Raw genomic sequence first — 22,141 nt, forward strand, 5'->3', positions numbered from 1 at the left:
TGCGGGGCGGGGCTGCCGGGAGTCCGGGAGCCGCCGGTTACACTTCTGAGCGCCTTCGGAAAGCCACAGGGCAGGGGGAGTGTGCGCCGAGAAGCCGGTGGAGGAGTAGTAGGCAGGCCCAGCTTCTGTGCCAGCCCAGTGACACACTTTGAGGCATAAATCTGGCCGGTGATGTTGCGTCCGGGCGCTCACGTGTGTATAGACCCACCGGCTTGTCCGTACGCCGTGTGGGCACCTGTCGTGTGAGTGGCTCTGGGCGTGGCGGCTCGTCGGACGTTCAGTTTCTCTAAGATTTATCTCTAGGGGCCTACCTAACCCCGGCTCCAGAGGGGAACCTAAGAAGTTTAACGGAGCCGGGTCTGAGCAGATTAAGGGAGTGGAAGAGCGGCTGGGCGGGAGAGGGTGGGGACTGCGGGTGCTGGGGGGGGGGGGCGGGGGTAGGGAACCACCTATTTGCCCCGTCTCCCAGGCAGAAAGGTCTTTCGGCAAGACTGGCTTGACAAAGATGGCCCTGGAATGTCTAGAGTCCGGGCCGTGATGATCACTGAGTGAGTGGCACCGGGCTCAGGCTGGGCAGTTTGTTGACTGACAAAGAGGAATGCTAGCAGTTAGGAAGGTGAGGAGGAAACTCAGGATGGGGACCATCTGCTCCCCCAACCCCAGCGGGACAAAGACATCATCGGAGGTCTGCAATGCCGACTGGATGGCCTCGCTCCCCCCTCACCTCCACAACGTCCCCCTTTCCAATCTGGCAATCCCAGGTACTCTTCTATTCCTGCTTGTTCCCACTGTGTTTGCTTCTGCCATTTTAGTGTTGTTATTATTAATGGATTGGGTTGCTTTTCTGTTGTGCTGAGAAAATAATTGTCAGTGACCTTACTAAACCTTTTTATTTCCAACCAAAAACTTAACCCTGAAGCAGCTGCTGTAAACAGATTTAAGTACACTGCCTCATTGGCAAAGGGGACTCGGGAGCATGGAAGCACCATTTTTTGTTTGTTTGCGTCTTTTTGTTTTGTTTTGTTTTGTTTTTACTTGGTAGCCTCATTCTCAGAATGTTACAGTCTTAATGTTGGAACCAGGCCATGTGAGGGGTGCATGTACATGAATCGCTGCAAGAAAGAAGGAGAGATCAAGAGTAATGAATAAAAAGTCATTAACAATTTTAGATCTGGGTCAAAATTGAAACTGAAAAGTATTTTCTTTCTCACTCACCTGACCTTGCATATAGGAAAAACAAACAAACAAACAAACAAACAAAGATAAGCATTAGAGAACAGGTTCAGAACCAGGACTGAGTATAAAGACACATATTTTTGCTGTTGGAAAAGCCAGAAATAGAGAATGCAAATGCTCATCAGAGGTCACAGGCAGTCATTAGGTGTGATGAGGTGGTGTTTGAAGATTTGTCTATATATACACAGGTGTCTGCCTGACTGCTCTAGAACCGAAGCGTTGAAAAGCACTTCTGCTCCAGCCATGGTTTCTCTCCTGGGCGTTTTATGCCTTGGTATCACTCTCATTAAATTTGTTAAATGTGTCCTCTTCCTTCCGCTCAAAAGCTGGTTAAAGCATGGTTTCTAGGGAGAGACATTTGGACTACAGTGATCCAAGATCACTTGGTCTCCTGTGCTGGGCAAAGTCCCAGATGCCTGTACTTGAAAAGCACCCCTAGGAGCAGGGGATGGACAACTGCCAATGTTTTCTCTCAACTGGAGATAGAACAATTGCTCTTCGCCCCTAGACTACCAGACAAACTCGCAAGCATCCCTGGGAGCAGTCTGATTTTTTTGCATGACCTCATGCAACCCAGATCTTTGCTTTCTATGCATGAGGAAGAGCAGAGCTGGCTTCAGATGCAGGCTTTTCCTTCCTCGCCTCTTCTTTTGGAGGTCGTCCAGGTGCATTGTCTTCCTGGGCTCTTGCTACTTTTGAGCAAGGAGAGGGCTGCTAAATCTCTTGATAGTTACGATCACTTGTGTTTTATCAGCCATTGACTATAGTTCCTTGGGAAATGCCAGACGGTCATGCTTCAGAACAGGTCTTTTCCATGTTTAATTGACGCCTGTGGAGTCATCACTGAAATGATGCACAGGCTTCTTTTAACATTAATCATTTGTCTTCAGGCTTTCCGGTGGAATTGTTTGGTCAGGTGGTATGGCAGGTAGTGTGTGTTTGCAAACAGCATGGCATCTTAGGCAGGCCCTAAGGTTGGGGCTTCCTCCTTCCTGTTGTACTTTGGACGGACAGATCACACCACAGCCCCAGCTCCGCCAGTGGCTTGGCTGGGTGCTCTGACACCGTGACTCCAGAAAGGAGCTGGGCATTTGTTCTGCAATCTATAGGGTATCTCACAATTACTAGAATTGCCAGGGGAAGGGGGCAAACAGCCAGAGCCTGCTGCTGTGACTGGAAATGCTATGATTAGGCACCATGGAGGACATAGGAATTTGTTCACCCTGCTTTGTGAAGTGGGTCCTTCTATGCAGAAAACAAAAAAGAAGGAAGGAAGAAAGAAAAAGAAAAAATGACCTTGACTCCTCAACATGCTGAATTCACTTCTGTGAATGTCCTTTTCCCAGCTGTGGAAGGGGCATGAGCGTATGTATATATGAGTTCAACACAGGAAAATCACATGTAAGTGCTAGCCATTTATGGCCCCCCCACAAACCCTGCCCCCCCCCCCCCGCCCAGTTTCCTTTCCCCTCCCTCAAGCTTAATATTCCCTAGCTAATGGCTAGCACTCAAGTTCTGCCAAGCCTTGCGGAGAAATTCTGAAATACAGAAGGCATTCAGGACGTGGAATCTCCATCATCTTCCTCCCCCATTTCCCCTCCACCTCTTCCCCTTCGTGATCACCTTCAGCATAATAGTTCTTATTTACTAAGTGCTAACCTCAGTACCCACTGGCAAACACTACCTCAAATCTCTACACCTCCAAGGTAGCTACTAACCTCCTCATTTTGGAAATAAGAAAATTATTGTCCAGAGAGGTTGAGTAATTTTTTTAAGATCACACAAATAGTAAATAACAGAACTAACATTTAAGCCCCTATCTAGCTGGCTCTAAAGCCCATGCACTATCCCTGTGCCCCTCAGGGGGCCTTGGGGAGTGCAGAGCAGCTGTGTGTGTGTGTGTGTGTGTGTGTGTGTGTGTGTGTGTGTGTACTGGGGGAGGGGGTGGTAGTCTCTAACTAAAAAGCAGTTTTTACAGTCTGTCCTCTGCGGTAAATGAAATAATTTTTAAGAGTAGGTGGTCTTTATCTGAGTGATTATGTATCACTGTGAAGAGATAGATAAATAGACAGACATATGTGTACATATTATATATCTGAGTAATATATATATTTACATGTTTACAATTATATATGTATATATGTGATATATATGTGTATGTGTGTGTGTGTATGTATATATACACATATCCCTGTTTATAATTGGAACGCAGGAAGTTTTAAATTCAGATTTATTGTTTAGACCCATTTTGTGTGATGTTTATGCCATGTATGTGCTCCTGTGTGCCAGCCGATGATGTAGGGTGTCTGTAAGATTGTGTCAGATCTGTCAGGATGAGGATGGGGCGGCATTGACCTGGGAAAGGTCAGAGAAAAAGCAGGGGTTCTGGCAAGAATAGTAGAACTGGGATGGAGTAAACTACGTCAAATTTGAGTGCATCTGCTGCATTTGCCTAAGTCATGATGGGAGAGAACAGGTGTGAATGTGTACCTCTCAACAAAGCCTTGATGTATTATTTTACTTGTACAACTGTTAAGAACACCTGTTAATGACCGGTATCGCCCAAACATATTGAAATATCCTGGAGAAGAACCTCAGAACAAATCTCATTGCCAACCGTTTAGAATGATTGGAGACCCCAAGGGTAAAGGATCTGGAAATTGCAAAAGTCAGATTTTTAAATTAAAGCTTTAAACTCTACAAACATTTTCACTGACGTTAGTGAAAGCATGATATTCTTTATGGACAAATGGACTGATAGAAAAAATGTTTTCTATAACGTGTATAGTTTTCAATGAATTCTTTTTCTATAGTTTAGTGTATTTCTTTTCTTGTCTTTTTTTTTTTTTTAGATTTTTTTTAAACCATGCTTTTTCCCTTTTTATTGAAGGTAAACTGTTTAGTCTGTTGGAGAGAGCCTTGAACTTAAGAAAGTTGATATTGTTGATTCTGGCTGTGTGATACTGAAGAAGCATCTGAATTTCTCAGGACTTAGTTTCCTCATTTGTAATTAAGATGTTGGATTAAATGAAATACAGAGTCTTTTCTAAATTAAAAATTCTTTGATTAATTGGAGGCTTTTTTATAAATGCCCATTCTTTGTCCAAACGTGAAAAGAGATAGAAGAATGAGTCATTTTAGGTCTAAAAGCTCTTTCTTTTATGCCCCTTTAGAACAAGAAATTATTTTTGGCATGTGCAAACAAGTACTCACAACTGCCAGGATGAAGCAGGGTCCTCTCACTTTAGCATCCTAAAAGGAACTGTAGAATAATTAGTCTAAATAAACTGACCCTGAGTACATTTTAAGAAACGTCCATGCTCAGGCCTGGGGGAGACCCAAGGATGAATCAGGCATCAACCTTAGTATAAAGGAGCTTTCAATTTAGTTTTATATACACAAATTACCATATATAGTTCAAAATAATTGGGGTAAATATTAAAACAGAGATATAAAGGTGTGATGGAAGCACAGAGACTAGAAAGATTAATTCCCGTTAGTTCCTACTTCTCAGATTAGGAACTACTTTGTTGAACAAACATGGCATTTGACTCAAGATTTGAAGAATGGTCAAAATTTCAAGGGATGTGACTAGGCAGGTGGTCTGGGTTGGAAGGAGACTTTCCTGATGAAATAAACCAGTTAAGCTCAGGGATGAGGGTAGATGGGAAATGGTTGGAGGACTTTCTCTCCTGCCTCTCAGTAATGCTTTGTTAATAACTTTATCATAGCACTTCTGAACACATTGTTATTTTTGGCTGTCTGTCATCCATATCATCTATGAACAATTTGCATGCAGAGAGTATGTCTTATTTCTCTTTATAATCCTAGGTCCTAGTACAGGGTAGCAGCTTGGTCATTGGTGACAAGTGGATGATTGAATGCAAGGGACCCGGAGAGTAAGGATGCTGGAGAGTGGTTCGCTTGCAGCCACCATCGTGTTTGATTGTGGTCAGAGCTAAACTGAATGGATTGATTAGGTTTACCTGGCGAAAAAGCCGTCTGAAGCCACATTTCGCAGCCATCTCTTGTTCCTTCTGCATAGTATTCCCGTAGCTTTAGATAAGGCTCATCACTGAGCCCCATTGGAAGTGAAAATTCTGAGGCAGAGCAAAATGGTCAGGAGAGTCAGAAGCGGAATTCTGGTGTAACTTGTGTCCTAGGAACAATTCTTTCACCCTGCATCCTTTCTGCCTTCTCTCTTCCCTTGTCAAATGTGAGCTTCTCATGTTTCCTGCCTGGCCTCAGCCCCAGCCTGCTCTCATTTCTTGTTCCCCTCTTCACCTTCCTTCCACTGACCTGGCCTCTCCCTTTCCAGTGTCAACCCTCGCCCAGATGCTCCTCACTGCTCTCCAATTCCCAGACCCTTCTCTGTTCTCATCTTCCTGAGGATCATCCCCTTCTTTTTTACCTTTCGGAATTCTATCCCTGTCCCACGCAGTTCCGCCTTTGACCACTTGGTGAGTTCTCTAGCTCTTCTCACTTCCCACATGTGTGTCATGCAGACGACCAGATTATTACAGGGGCAGGACGAAGAGATCATTACTCAAATTATGCTTTTGGAAGTTGGATTAGGTCTGATGCATCCAAAAGAGATTTGGGGACCCAAAGGGGCATAACACACATTGTGGAACAAGAATTCTAGGTTGGCTCCACTTTGAGGATAGCATGAGCCATGAGTTGGCCCTAGAAAGAAACCCATCCCCCTACAGGATTTGAGGCTGTGGAAAACCAAGGACAAGGCTGAGTCTACCAGGGCTGACCCAGTCAAGAAAAACAATCTTATGGAACCAAAATGGACCCTTAAGTGGGAATACGTTTTTGTTTTTTATTTTTTTCTCTCTGGGTGGTCATGGTGAGGAATAAAAAGAGCCTCTGACTTTGGTGTTCTTATTAGTAGGTCTTTCTTCTAAGGAAGCTCATCACTTCCTTAGATTTCCCTACCAGTGCCCCCCAGTCACACAAAAGCCGCAAGGAATTCAGGAATCACTCATATCTTCCAGAGGCAGAACGAATCATGGATTGGTTTAGAGCGTTAACGCTAGTGCCGCTCTGTCTGGATTTGAACTTCAACTCTGTTCCTGATGACTCTGTGACCTTGGGCAGGTTTCTTACTCTCTGTGCTACAGTGCCCTTCTCTGTAAAACAGAGATAATAATGGCACTACATCATTTCGTTAGTGTGACAAATAAATTAATTCACATAGCATGCTTAGAACAGTTTCTGTCACAAAATGATGTGTCATTAAAAATTAATTATGATGGATTTATTAAAAACCTGCACCTGGAATGGACAACCAAAAAGAAGTGTAAGATCAGTCCATCCCTTCAGGTAAGGCACAGTCTAGTTAAGGAGCTGACCTTCCAATTAAGCCTTGTGGCTCAGTGTTCTCTGTCTGATCAGATCAGGATAACCTGAATGGTCATCCCCTCAAGGGGGCTTAGAGTTAAGGGAAGGATACATGGAGGGTTGCCCAGGATGTGAGTACCAAGGGAGACTTAAGGGCAGTATGAGGGCAGCTGATCAAGAGAGCCAGAAGAACCTCTTTAGCTACTTACTCTGTCCCCCATCCCAAATTCAGCTGTCAAACTTTGTCATCTTCAGCCATCCAAAGCCTTTGGGGAAAATGCGACTCTCTGTGACAGGGCCATACTGTTAACTTTGCCCCTCCTCTCCTCATTTCCCCACCATTTGCCCTCCTAACCCAGTCCTTGCGTTCACAGCTCAAGAGTAGGGATGTTAGGAAATGCTTTCCTTTGAATAGATCTTTATACATACTTTATAACTCTTTCCCCAGCCATTGGAATAGCCTCACAATCCCTCCAAACATACACATCACCCCCTACACACACACTAACACACACATGCTACCCATCACCCAACACACACACTGAGCTGTGGCCTCAGGAGAGCCTAAATTTTCATGCCTGTTGCTGTTTTCCCTTGATAAAGATCTTGCAAAACATGCCTACGGACATCTCAAATCCTAGGAGCCTGCCGCCTTCCCCTGCACACTGCTGTTTCAGATGTGCTTCTGAAGCTGACAGTCGGCTTCTATCCCATGATTTGAGTTGATTACCCCCTCACCCCCACCCGTACCCCGCCAGGGGACAGGTTGGCTCCAGTCTCCCCCACCCAGCCCCTAAGAGCTTCCAAGTACAGGCAGCTAGAAGTAACTGTTAGAGAAATGCTTTGCCTTTGTGAAAAGCTTGAACCTCTTCACAAATGCTGAGTAACCCTAATCAGAGTTTCAAACCTGGCCTGCAGAGGAGGGATTATTTATAGACATTGTAGTAGGTGGGTGTGTTTGTGTGTGTGAAAGGATTTGAACACCCATCAAGAACCAAATTGAGGTAGAGGAGCACTGTGACGGCGCTGGTTTGAGTAGTTACACACCTGGTGGAGCCAGGGCCCTTCACTTCTCACAGCTCCGGGAATTCGGATTGTATTGCTGAGCGCCCATAAGGATCAAACAGTCCCTGGGAGGGTTACATTAGTAGGTCTCTAGTAGCTCCAAGGTAACGTGGCTTTGGCCACAGAGGCCGGCATTGCTCCAGGGGGATGTGTAGGTGGTGCTATGAAGTGTCCGCGGTCTACCTTGGATTCACAGTCTACGAAGCCGCTGGAATTTTCTAGGAGAATAACAGGTGGGGTTTTTTTGGTTTTTGTTTTTTTAATTTCCAATTATTCTAGAACTGTTCGCTGTAAGGTTCTTTTTTTTCCAGAGAATATTCTGTTGCTATTTTTTCCCTCTGTCCAGACCTGACGGTATCAAAGGAAGAACCGGAAGCATCTGTACCCTGTCCTGCTAATGTGGCGGAGTGCGCAGCAGTCTGCGTAATGCGGGGACTGAACGATTCCTAGACACTGTCCGACTGAGATGAATATTTTATGAACATGTATGATTTGAAGGCTTCTATGCTGACAGCAATATTCTTATAAAGTATAATTGAAACCAGGTGAAAAAGTGTCAGAGATAAAGGTGAAGACAGCATCCCTCCTTCCTGAACTTTGAGTTCAGGTCACTGTCGTGGCAAGAGGTGCCCATATGGATCTTCAAAGCTCTTTACCCTTTTGCTTCTTTTGGTTTTCACTGCCTAGATTTAAAAAATGTATTCATTTAAAGGAAAGTTGGGTATTCAAAGGATGTTTGTTGAGCACTTTTGTGCCGGGTACTGTGTTAGATGAGGTGAGCATGGAGAGAAGAGTCTTCTCCCTGCTCTTCATGAAGTTATGGTCTTAAAAGAGAAGCTAAAATTCAAACACTGTGGAGAAGAATGCATAGGATACTGTAACACTCAGAAAGCCAATTCCCAATTCCATTACTGGGAGGAGGCGGGAAGCCTGGTAGATTGAGCTTTCAAGAGGAGCCTTGGGTTGAATCATAAAGAGCAAATAGTAAATAGGTGTTAAAGGTAGAGGGAAGGTTATCACAATGCAGAGGTACCCAGGAGGAGCGAGGAGTGAGTGATTAGGGTGACCTTGAGAAAAGCCAACCAGTCTGGTATGGTCAGAACATAGATTTCATTTAAACAGAGATGAGACTGGCAAAGTAGGCTAAGGAGTCTTACGTGCCATGCTAAGATTAAACTTTAAACATTATCCCAGGGCAAACAGCAGCCATTGAAAGACTTGGTCAGCAATGGGTGAAAAGCCCCCAAATAACTACATAAGGGTGAAGAGAAACAAAATGGCACATCAGTTATTAGGAATGCTGAGGGGTAATATGAGAAACTTACTCTTTCTTTCATTTCTATTTAATACCTATGTATTGATTTCCTCTCATATGCCAGGCCCTCTCCTAGACACAGTGATGATCATTACACACAGTTCCTGCCTTCAAAGAGCTTACAATCTAGTTGGAGAAAGGGACTTTTTTCCTTAAGATTTTATTTATTTATTTGAGAGCGAGAGAGCATGTGAGCACAAGTGGGGGGAGGGGCAGAGGGACAAGCAGACTCCCCACTGAGCAGGGAGCCCAATATGGGGCCGATCCCAGGGCTTCAAGATCATGACCTGAGCCACCCAGGCTCTCCAGAGAAATGGACATTTAATCAAGTAGTTATATTGTATGTGATGAGTAACTGCTCTTTAAAAACAAAACGAAACAAGTAGTTATAACACAATATACTATTAGAATGATTGGGGAGGCAGAAGTTACTACTGGAAGAAGTATATGGCATGGGCATCTTTAACAAGACTTGGGAGTTCAGGGAAGCCTCCTGGGGGAAGTGATGAATAGACTGCGCTGGGAAGGATGCGTAGGAGTTAGCCCTGAGGATGAGAGTGTTCTAGGAGAGGAAAAAATGTGGAGAGAAAAAGAAAGAGAAGAGAGAAAATGGCCCACTTAACAAACCAAAATCGTTCACGGTAGTTGTACTGTAGGTTTTTGGGAGGGGAGGGGCAAGGTACAGGGAGGTCTAACAAGCCATGTTAAAGTCATTTAGCTTTACCTCAATGGTGGTGGGAAGGACGTTAAGCAGGTGAATGACAAGGTCAGCCCTGTGTTTTGGAAACACCGCTCTGGCTGCAGTCCACGAAGTATATTGGAATTGGGAGTACTGGAGCCAACTGGAGCAGTTAGGTTGTTGATGAGGCCCTCCCAGTGGGAGGAGATGCTGACCTGAGCAGGAGAGTGACAGTGTGGACAAAGGAAAAGGGAAGACACAGGAGATGTATTGGAGGAAGTATTGACAGGACTTGAGGGTGAAAATAGGGATACAGGAGAAGAAGCAGGTTAGGGGTGGCAGAGGAAAGCAGATGTGCTGAGTTTGGGGCACGCCGAGTTTGAGGGACCTGTGGGACTTCTCAGAATTGGGAGAAGGGCCTAGACAGCGCTCAGTGGAAATCATTTCAGAGCTCAGTCTTACTTTTCACAATTTGCCCAACCCCGGACCCTCACCCACAGCTACTATTATATCCAATATAAGAAGATTTGAGTTTGGAATCAGTGTCTTTATTCTTTTTATATATATATTTTTTAGATTTCAGTTAAACTTTTACTTTGTTCAGGAACTCTGCCCAAAACTTCTAGTCCCAGATAAGTGACCCTCAGAAGCTCATCTAGTGTAGGCTTGTTCTGCATGAATTCTTTCATGTCTTGTTTAATGATTTCTTCAACTATATTGGCAGCTTGGGGGTGGGAGTTGAGGTTAGCTCTGTGCACTATAGCACAAACCAGCTGTGAAATGGAAACATTTAGTAATGTTACCACGCCATCAAATACCATGTATTTCATGCACTCACATCCTGGGGTACACCAAAAGGCTAAATAAAAGCAGGAGAATTTTGTAGTAGAATATTTAATGTAATATAAGTTTTTCTTCTCACCCTAAACATTTTCCTGTTTTCCCCTAAACCTTTGTATTATTCTTATTTTTGTGTTAAAAACTGAAAAGTTGCTAAAGAGAATGTGATTATTTTGGAACTGAGAAAGCTTATCAGGGGATGACCAAGTGCCCTTTGTGAGGTGTTACTTTACCAAAAATGATGCCATCTGTTCAGAGACAAAGCAGAGTGATAATGAGCAAAACAGAGAAAGAATTTCTTATTAATGAATTCCTATACAGTCTCTTACTTTGGGATGGGGATCAGAGTCTCCCAGACATTTGAGGAAGAGAAAGTCTTTCAAAAGAAAATAGATGCCCATCCATCTGTAGAGGGCTTTAAAATGCCTCCCAGACATGGAATTGAAACCCCTTTGACTCACATAAATCCTAGGATGTTGGGGCCAATTCAGAGAATATCTGGGGCAGTGGAATTCTCATGGTGCCCTGCAAGAGCCTGGGTGAGGCTTGGTGCCCCTCAGGACTCCTCCTCATGGCCAGAAGTGGGGACTGTTGGGGCAGACCTTGAACCAGAGAAGCTCTGCTTGTATTTGTTTTACATATAAATATCTCATCTGACAACATTCTGGGTCTGAAAAGCACCATGAAAAGCTCGGATTTACTCCAGCTGTCTAGCTCATCCAGCCAGTTGGGGAGTAGACCAGGAGTAGCTCTCTGGCTTCCCAGGCTAATGTCAGTCCTCAGACAGTGGGATACCTCTTGGCTTCTCAGCCCATAAAGATAAGTTGATCAGCATCCTCTGCTTTCCAGTGTTCTGCCTCACCCAGTGGCTTTGTTGCATTGTGAGTAATTCCAAATTCAGTAGGCACTTGATTAAAAATTAAATGGACCACGTGGCCCTCTCAGATTTTGTGGGCAGTTTGACCGTTGTTATTAATACTCTCCCACACGCCCTATGGAAAATAATCCAGTCGGATAGATGAAGTTTATCCCTTTGGACTGACAGGGTTTAAAGACGTTATTCTTTGGTTTGGGAATCTGCTAAATGGTCCCCAGATCTCGAGCCTGGGACTCGTGTTGGCTAGATTCTGTAGATCCTAAAGATGCCTCAGCCTTTTCTGCATTTGTCAGCATGGAGTCGCATTCCCTACAAATGCTGCATTTTTCCCAAGGACCTAATTCAGGTGTGTGAAATGGGACACCCCAAGGAGATGTTATTAGAAAATAATTTACACAGGAATGAGTTGCAGGAAATCTACTCTTTAGGACTTATCCTTTTAAATTGTTCGATGTGATGTTTTATTATAGCTGCTCCTTTCGTCATCCTTTCTGGCTTATTTTTGTCCTGTGTGTTTCCTGACATATTCCTCTTCGTTGAACCAGATAACTCAAGCTAGCAGGATAGATGGAGATAAATGGAACTGGGGCATACAGGTGCTGGGGGTGAGGAGGTGCAGACAGAGAACTCTGCCTGTTTCAAGAAGATGGATGGACCAAAGAGAAGTTTGGGAAAGGATCAGAGGACTTGGCTTACCTGCCCTAGGCAACTCTCTAAACATCTGTTTATTCAAGCAATCATGCTTGCATTTATTCTAGATGCATGTATTCAGTGCCTACGATATGCCAGAAACTTAGGAACTGTAGGGATACTCACAGTCAGGTATCCGGGACAGATACGGAGATAATTGCCTCAAGGTGTCCCAGGTTCATCAAGTTCAAGAGGCGGTGGATGCACAAAGGGAAAAGTATTTACATCTACTTGGTGGAGTCAGGTGAGCTCACAGGCAGATGATTTGTGACCTGGTTCACATACAGGTAATGAAAACAAAAAGGCAAGGGGCAATGAGTTTGTTCCCAACGAGTGTGAGGGTTTTCTGTTTCTGTCTTCTTTTAAGCAAATCTTTTGCTATATCCAATAACCATAAGGCCCACTTCTTTTTTTTTTTTTTTAAAGATTTTATTTATTTGACAGAGAGAGACACAGAGAGAGAGAGAACACAAGCAGGGGGAGAGGGAGAGGGAGAAGCAGGCTTCCAGCCAAGCAGGGAGCCCGATGCGGGGCTTGATCCCAAGACCCTGGGATCATGACCTGAGCCGAAGGCAGACGCTTAACGACTGAGCCACCCAGGTGCCCCAAGACCCACTTCTTATATGTAACTTTGCAAATGAGTATGTTCTCAGCTCAGGCCACAGACCTATTTTAGCATGCAAAATGACAGTCTGTTCAAATCCCATTTATTGTAATATTCATAGAGATGAAATACCTGATCTGTAACACAAGATGTTTTCTACAAAAACTGCCTTAAACATTTCCATCATTTGAAGATGCATGTTCATTTTTATGTCTGTTCTTAATACGCTTTACCGTATCTCGATTTTTAATGTTTATACACAGGAGAAACAGTATAGAGAAGTAGTTCAGAGTACGGGTTCTGTTTTAGCATACCAAGGATCAGATCCTAATTACTCATCACGTGACGTTGAATAAACAGTTTAACCTCTCTGTCCCTTAGTTTTCTGCTCTGTAAAGTGGAAATAATGATAGCACCTGCTTCACGAGCACAAGGTTAGAGGAAACACGGTCTATATATTTGCCCTTACTCTTGACACCAACTGCCAGTTTTGGGGTCCTCAAGATCAGCCTTAGTTTTGCTAGATAATTTGCTGGAAGGAGTGACAGAACTCACTGAAAGCTGTTGTACTCACAGTTCCTTTTTATTACGGCTAAAGACTACAGGTTAAAACTGGCCAAGTGAAGAGGTACACAAGGCGGAGTCCAGGAGAGTTCCAAACGTGAAGCTTGCAGCTGTCCTGTCTCCCGGGCTTGTAGACGGTGCTAGTCTCCCGGTATTGAGGGGCGGCAGTACACACAAAATACTGCTAACCAGGGAAGCGCATCTTAGCCTTGGTATCCAGAGTCCTCACTGAGGCTCCACATGGCTGACCTCAGTACCCAGCCCCTCCAAGGTCAGGTGTCTATCCACATGACTCAAAGCCATCACCATAAATCTCATCCTTAGATGTTCTGATGTGGCCCCAAAGTCCCCAGGTGAACAAAGATACTCTTATCAGGCAAGCTATTGCAAGGGTTTGAGAGATTACCTCCCAGGGCCAAGGAAAAAGACCAGCCCTCTGGTTGGTCGAGGTTAACCTCTCCTTGGGCAAGGTTAAATTCTTTACTACACAACAAAGTTGTTTAAGAATTGTATAAGATAAAACATGCATTGTGCTTAGAATATTGCTTAGCACAAAACAAGCATAAATTTTCGATATGTAGCTATGGTTATTAGCAGTCCTTTTTGATGGCCAAATATATATCTAGCACCATATTAGATACTATAGGAAATCTTTAAAAATTTAACGAGATATAGTTTGTAATCTTGTAGGAGAGATACTGAGGTTCAAATAAAGCAAATAAAAGCAGAAGGTGGTGAATGCCACAGTAAAGAAACAAGCAGACTGTGCTTGGGACCTGGGAAAGGAAGCACTTACTTGCAGATGGGGGTTAAGGAACAGCTGCCCTGGAAGACACCTGGGAGCTGGTCTGAGGATGGATAGGATTTTGATATGGGGAGGGATAGGATTTTGATATGGGGAGGAGGGGCATTTCAGACACAGGGAACCAAATGGATGAAATCGGAGATGGGAAAGCAAGGGCCCTCATGGCTCCCTGTACAGGTGACAGGAGAAAGCAGTGGAAAAGGACTGGGCAGATGGACGGAGGGCAGATGAGAGAGGTTTTCAATGTGGTGCGGAGCACTTCCCGCTTTATCTTGTAGACTGGAGGGAGCCAAACCCTGAAAGAAAATCCGCTGTCTCTCTTTACGACTCCAGTCTTTGCACATGCTCTTTCCTCTGCTGTCACAGCCTCCCTCCCAACAGTCCCCACTTCACTTGGCCCAAGACAACTCATCCTGCGAGAAACAGCTCAGTACCACGTCTGTGCATGCCTCCCTCATGGGACATAGTGTGTGCCGTTGGGACTGTTCACCTGTCTTCCGACCACGCAGCAGTGTCTGCTCACCTCTATATAGTCAGCGTCTGGTTCAGAATAAGAACCTTGTGCAACAGAAGGAGGGAGCCAGAGAGAGAAATGTGGAATTCCGAAATATCTACAGAGAACTTAAGCATAAAGAGCAGATATTTCTAGTTAATTTAAGGAGAAAGTAGGACATAGAGAAAGTAACGATGCCTAAGGTAAGACAAAATCTTATAATTGCATTGCAAAGTTCTCTTAAAGTGCCCCAAGGCTTTATAAAATAAAAATAAAATATAATAATAAAGAAGAGCTTACTTATATAACACTTAATAAAGCATTTACTAGGTGGCTGATACTGCTCTACTTGATTTACGTAAACCTGCCTGGTCAAGCTTTGCAATCCAATGATAGAAGTACTATAACCTCCATTTTACAGATGAAGAAACTGAAGTACAGAGAAGTTAAGCAAATTGCAACAAAAATCCTGGTAACAATACTAGATTGTAAAAACTGATCTTGCCAAATTCATTTAAGTGCACTTGAATAAAAGATATCTGTAGAGTTGGAAATTGGCCAATGTTGGGCTGTGCTTCAGTTCCTTTTGTTGGTTGTAATAAAGAGTACTTTTCTTTTCATCTGAGGCATTTGCTTCCATGCCAGAACTGTAATGCCTGAGTACCCATGAGGATGGTTGTGTTTGAAACACTGCCCGGTAACCTGTTCCAGCTGAACAAGTCACATTTTTTTTTTTAAGACCAAACATGTAGGAGGCTTTTTATTGACTCAGAACAGAAGCAGCCCAGTGGTTTAAGTGGTCTGTGTAGTAATCGCCCAGCGAGGATCCAGCCGAGAAAAGATCTTTCTACCTTAATACCAAAAGATCAGCAGAGGCTTTCAGCAGGTGTGTAAGCTTGTCAGGACGCTCATCGTTCAGAATGGGGTGTGTTTTCGTTCACTTTCCCTGCTGTGTGTAATGTACAAATTCCCTTTAAACGTATCATTTCGTGTAATTTAGACTGTTACTTCTTGGCTTTCCCCTCCTCCTCTTTCCCTTTCCTCTGTCGGAGTACCTGGCTTCATCCTTCATTTACAGGAAAGAGAAAAAAAAATCCTTGTTCCTGAAGGGACCTAGCTGAGTGAGGAGCTTCCCTGGATCTCAACCATTCTGCAGTTTGTCAAATGAATCTTAAAATAACCCTGCCCTGTGAGAAATTTCAACTGAGCAAGGTGGCTATGACGGTGTTTTTTTCAAAGCCCCCCCAGTAAATTTCATAAAAATGTCAGACAAAGCAATCAAACACCAGCCTTTGGAGTGAAGGGAGCTGTCATGTAGACGCTAAACAAGAAGTGAGCTACTGGCGAGTGCGTTCAATCAACGTGCAGACCTACCCCTAGCCAACCATAAGGTGGCCTTGAGAAAATGAGAACTTGAACCTGTGTGAAGGGCAAGAATTTCTCCAGCAATTTCACAAAATTCTCAGATGAGCCAAAGATAAATAAAAGACCACCCCTCAGTCTTAGAGTGATTTGCTTTTTGCAAATATGATGAGTTAAATTTATAAGCACATTTTCTGCTTAAGTATGGTAAATATGAAAGAAATGTATCTTATTTCTTTACAATGATGAATAATTATAAAGGGTCATAAATTCCTTTCACAAACTGTTAATAAGTTGGACTCATCCGATTCTTAACGTAGAAGAGATCCGAAGGCTCATTTCACCCACCTTCCTAAATCTGCAGATGGAGCAACCGACCTCCAGTGTGAATTTACGATCTAATCAGAGTAGAACCGGAGCTGGGATTCAAGGCTCTGAGCTGAGGAACTATAAAGAAAATGTTTCCTCAACTGAGAGAAGGTTAGAGTGCCCTCGTGTGTCCCTACATAGAAATTATTCATGTCTTTACAAAATACAAAATTACTTTAATCTCTCCATCAAGTTCCTGCATTGGGATGAGGGCAGGCATTTAGCTCTAAAAACAAACCCTGTGATCACCACATCTTAGAAAGTAAATATACAATGCATTTGACTTGTTTCATTATTAAGCATATAGAAGCAACTATATCCGTAGAGTGGTTTTGTGTGGATTCTGGTCTGACACACCTGGATTTTTGTCCCAGGCCACTTGAGATCTTTGTAACCCTGAACTAGTTGCAAAACCAGTCTGTACCTCAGTTCCTCATCTGTAAAATGCAGGTAATCACTGCTGCAGGATCATGGCAGAGATCCAAAGAGATCTTGTATGCAAAGTGCCCAGCTGGACATTGCATACATGATAAACACTCAGAAGATTGAAGTTGTTATTTTCAGACATGAGCCCTCACCAGGGATCACCTGCGAGTTCATGATGAAGGAATGGAATGCAAATGCTGGGGAGGTCAACAGAATGTCTTTGGGATGCTTTTAGCTCTTGGATAAAGAGGTTCCCATGAGCTGGGGGGTGGAGGAACAGAGGGAAAGGAGAGATCATTTTTAAAGAAATATGTACTGAATATATGATTCTTCCAAAATAAATTCTTCCTTCAGATGGGGAAATTTAAATGGAGATAGGCCAAATGGCTTTCCCACAGATGGAATTTCTTTCAGAGGTAACACCTGGTCCCTGGCACCCAGAGTCCAGTAATCAAAAAAAAAGTCTCTATTCTGACCAAAAAAAAAAAAAAAAAAAGTTGAAAACCAGATCCTATTTATGTCATTGATCCAGTTCTTTTAGAAGTCTTTATTTATTGAGAGGGTAACCATATTAAAATCAATAAGAGCAGAGGTGAAAAACGATAGCTGGGTGAATTCATCTTCTGATTTTAATTTGCCTCTTTATTTGATGAAACAAGCTATCTCAGCGTAAGTGTTGAGCAGAATTGCAGTAAATCAAGTCCTTTTGCCCCCAGTGAGCAAAGGTTCCTTCCTCCCCTGAGTAATTCTCACAGCCATCCTTTTCATACACATGGGAGCAAGGTATCATTATGTGCAATACAAGGAACCTTGACCTTTAAATGTTAGTGGAAATGCAGAGTCGGCGATTCTGTCTGTATCTTCTACTAGCTTATTGGAGAATTGAGAGGAACAGTCTAATAGCGTGTGAGCGGGGAAGGTGGTGGGGTGAAGGAACTCATCACCTGTGCCTCGATCTTTTTGTCCTTACATCACCGGGGGGAAAAGGAGAAGAAAGATTAGGTTGGACTCTTCTCTAAATACTTTTCCTAGATGCCATTATCACTGGGGAAGTCTGCATAGATTATTGCGCTGCAAGAAACAGATAAAAGGCTGCTCAGAGTTTGCAAGCCTCGCCCCTGGGGTCGCTCATCCTTTCTGAGAATCTGTTGCCTTTAAATAAGGCAAATGCGGCATATGAGGCCGAGGCATTTATTATTTATGGGAAGTTCATCAAGCTCACCTATGGCTGTGGAGGAGCAGAATGGAAGCCCGTGAGCCTCAGCAGCCCCTGCTCAGCGGGAAACGGCCCGCTCCGCCCGGCGTGCAGCCCTAGGGGCCGCGGAATGCTGCACTCTACACGATTGCAGTGCTATTCTGGGCAGTGTCAGGCTGCAGCTCGACTCTCTTTGTGGTCATAAATCTTCAGTCAACTAATGAAAAGATATTCCCTGCCTCACACTTGAAAGTCTCCTATTTGTGTGGATTAACTGAACAATATATGGTGTGGTTGCTCCAGTTACCTCCAGTAGCGTTTGTGAAACTCGCTGTTCCTGGTGTTTGTCTCCTTTTCTGTGTTGTGCTTTTCTTTATACGTTGTTTTTCTCCTTAGAGTGGCCCTAAAGTCTATATATCTTGCTTAAGGATGGTTATTATTGCTAGCCCTGTGGTAGGGTTTGAATTCCAGCATACTAAGAAAAAGATTTTTCATAAAGTAAAAGATTTATTTAGTTATTTATTTTAGAGAGAGAGAGTGAGAGAGCGCACCGGCATGGGGGGGAGAGGGGCAGAGGGAGAGGGAGACTTAAGCAGACTCTGCACGAGGCCGGACTCAGGGCTCGGTTTCACGATCCTAGGATCACGACCCTGAGATTACAACCCGGAGATCACAACCTGAGCTGAAACCGAGTCCAGCGTTTAACCAACTGCACCACCCAGGTGCCCCCATAAAGGGATGTTTTTGAAGTCCATCTCAATCAGAGAGAAGCCTCCCCTCATACTTTTCCACCTTCTCCCCACTTTATGTGGCACCACCCCACTCCCCAGCCTGGTGCGCCCCTGCCCGCAGACTCTGGTCCAGGCACCGGTGAGACACAAGGCCAGGAGCCAGAGTCCAGCAGGGATAGCCCTGCTGCGATGGGGCCCATGAGCCGGGCTGGATGGAGACGCGCTTTGCTTCGGACAGGTTAATAGCATGGCACCCCTTCACTGTCACTTGAACCATACTGATTTGTGATGTAGAGAGAAATGCAGAAATGAGACTGTACCACACCTTTGAAAACCCCACGTGAGGTTTGTTTCCTCCCCTGGGTCTCTCCTAAGCCCTGCAGCCCCTGTGATTCCCTCTTTTTTTCCCCCTCTGATTCCCAGCCTGCCTCCCGACACCGCCCCCCCCTTTCCTCCGCAGAGCACTTCAGGTCGCTCCAGCTTCTGCCTCCAAGCCTGCACACCCCAGCCCTGCTTAATACTGCTTCAAGCGTGTCCAAAGCCATTAATGCCGAAGATGAATATTTCAGCTGTGCTTAGCAAACAAAAGATACCACAGTTACCAGGCTTCACTCTGCTTAGAAGAGAGTGTGTATTAAAAAGGACTTTTTTCTTATCACATGTTCATATTCAAGATAAAGAGTGGCCTATGTGCATTAAAAAGAGCTTTTTTTTTTTTTCCCATCTCGCATATTTTGTAAGAAATCACTGGTGAAAACCTGTGTCAGCTGGCACCAAATATGGGGTTTATCCACTGTCCCTCGTGGACGGGTCCCTTTAGCTCCTACTCTGCCGGTGTGCCCCTCCCTGTGGCTATCCCTGGAAGCCCACGGTCCTGGCAGAGCTGGCTGTAATGAGTCAGGAAGATGCCAGAGAAGGAGCGGAAATGGCCTCCAGGGAAAGTCAGAGCTGAACAGTAGGGGATCTGGAGTCCACTTGAGTCAATGATCTCTGAAGGGCCAGAGGTGTCCCTCATATTCCTTGTCACCCTGAGTCTGAGAGTGGACGCCGGTGCTAAGGGAGTGAGTAGTTCCTAAAGAGCCCTTCTTCCTAAACATGGCCTTGCCGATACGTTCCATAGGCATACCGAGGTGTAGGCTTTTAGTCATTTCTGAAATTAAGCAGTGGTCTCCCCAAACCTTAGAAAAATACCCAAAGTCTTTTATCAAATGATCTTGAGTGGGAATGCTTTTGAGTACCTTCAATTTAGTATATTTGAAAAATTTTTGAATTTCTTAAAAAATCGCAGGTCCACTAAAATGTAAACACTTTGAGTGAGATAATGTGTTTGAGGACCTAAACCTCATTTTTAGCTCATTTTCTAAGAAATACTGTCAGAAGATTTTTTTTTTAATAGAAATTCTATGAAGACAGAGTTGTCTGGGCTCCAGGTAAATCGAGGCATAAAATCCTCTTATTTTCTCAGAAAAATTCAACCCTTTAAAATGGCTTAACAAGTCACCAGGCTGTCATCTCCAAAACCCAAGGACAGACGGACAGTTATCAGGAGGAATGGTTCAGCTGGGCCTCTGATCCCAGTTGCTGATCCCAGTTGCATTTAGGGTCTGTTCTCTCTTCTTTTCCTTCTAAGGAGATGTGAGAAAATTAGTCTCTTTCATTGGTGTAAACACTTAACACCTTTTCTCTTTATAAAGCATGATACTGCTTCTCTTCTGCTGTTTGCACTGACCGTTTTTGGATCTATTGGAGCCTATACTCCTCCTAGAAACCTTCTGGTCATATGAATGACTTAGCTCTATTAAGACAGAGTGCAAGCAAGGTTGTGGTCCTTTGTGTTTGGGTACCTTTAATATCCTTTTGTTGTTGTTTTTAGATGGGGAAGAGTCTTCATTGCAGCTGAGATCTTCTTAACTTGCCCTGAGCATTTTTTTAGTGTCTGTATTTTACGTTAATTTGGAAAAATAAATTTGACATTCCAGGCCATTTTATGCAGCATCAGCTCCAGTGGGTAACTGGCAAGACGACTGCATCTGTTTTCTCGCAAGCTGCCTGCATTACTCTGGCCTCTAATAATCAGGGAAAGAATATGTAAATTACAAATCATGTGACCCAAAGTTCCAACTGAGATAAAATAGGCAAGCCCTAATTGAACACTCTGACTATTCCTCCTAGCCAATGCACACACGTTCAGTACATGTTTTAAGAGCAAGCTTGCAATGAACCAGACTATCTTAGGTGTTGATAGAAATAATATGATTAAGTCCTGATAAAAATCTGGAGTTTATACGGAGTTTAGATGGCTCCTTACAAAATGAGCTCAAAATAATAGTTGTCTTTAAAAGAAATTTTGCAGATGGGGCGCCTGGGTGGCTCAGTCGTTAAGCATCTGCCATCGGCTCAGGTCATGGTTCCAGGGTCCTGGGATCGAGCCCCACATCGGGCTCCCTGCTCCGCGGGAAGCCTGCTTCTCCCTCTCCCACTCCCCCTGCTTGTGTTCCCTCTCTCACTGTCTCTCTCTCTGTCAAAAAATAAATAAAATCTTTAAAAAAAATAAATATAAGAAATTTTGCAGAATAATTATTTTATCTATTTGAAGCTCTCTGTTGATATTAGTAAACATACTTCCTGTGAAATGGTGGCTTTTTTTCAATTCTTTTATTAAAACACACTTTTCCAAGTAAATGAAGCATGGCATTTTTTTCCCTCCTGAATAAGAATTTTTCTCTGGATTTCATCTCAGGTGGGCCAGTTTTAATGTCAACATATACCCACAAACATGCACAAAATGCTTTGGTAACAGAGAGACATTAGTTCCAAACACTCCTGTAATATCCCTACTATGAAGGCTCGCTATCTAAACATTTGCCATAACAACTTGTAAATTTGTTTTACCTGAAATTCACTAGTCAAAAATCTCATCATAGTGAATTCAGCCATGTGGTCTATCAAATACCTTTAAGTTGCAGTACATCCAGAAGAGAAGATGGAGAATATTTTGTATCCACAGCTCAGTGGCTCTCCCAGCAGGCTTGAGTTATGTGTAAGTGCTCTCAACTTCCCATGTTAGTGAGTGAAAACGTCTTCTCAAACAGTGAAAAGCCTGTGAATAAAATAGGTGAACCCAAGAGGCCTGAAAAATAGGAGGTGATAAAGCGTGTTGAGAGAGGCAAACTAACAACTCAGCGGTGCTCATGTCCCTAGGAGCTATGCACCAATATTTTCAAATGTGTAAGAAAATGCAGAAAAGCTTCTGAAAGTGTTGTTGATTCTAGTATTTGGTGTTTAAAATACCTTATATTATGGAAAGATTCTTTTGTTGGATGGTTATATAAGTGTTTGAGTGTTTTAGTGATATTTGTGAACACTGATGGGTTGGGAAAGCATGGCTGTTTTTTCCATTTCAAATAATGGACTATAGGCTTTTGCTCTCCAAAAATGTGGTAACATGTTTTTAGAAAGAGGTTGGATTTGTTTTTCTGTAACTGTTTTTGTATCGAAATCTCTTGAGGATGTGTAAGTCTATGATGTTAAAAACAGAAAG

The 22,141-nt window shown here is 43.6% G+C and overlaps 1 protein-coding gene across 1 annotated transcript in view; it reads left to right on the forward strand.

Annotated features, from left to right (window-relative positions):
• Positions 1 to 445: 445 nt before the first annotated feature.
• Positions 446 to 22,141, forward strand: part of PLCXD2 (phosphatidylinositol specific phospholipase C X domain containing 2) — a 48,520-nt gene continuing 26,824 nt past the window's right edge. The window contains exon 1 of the mRNA XM_036066560.2: positions 446 to 761. Within this exon, the coding sequence (XP_035922453.1) occupies positions 599 to 761 (163 nt within the window). The 5' untranslated portion in view covers positions 446 to 598. The remainder of the gene's footprint in view (positions 762 to 22,141) is intronic.

This window comes from Halichoerus grypus, chromosome 1, assembly GCF_964656455.1.
Source record: "Halichoerus grypus chromosome 1, mHalGry1.hap1.1, whole genome shotgun sequence".
NCBI lineage: Eukaryota > Metazoa > Chordata > Mammalia > Carnivora > Phocidae > Halichoerus > Halichoerus grypus.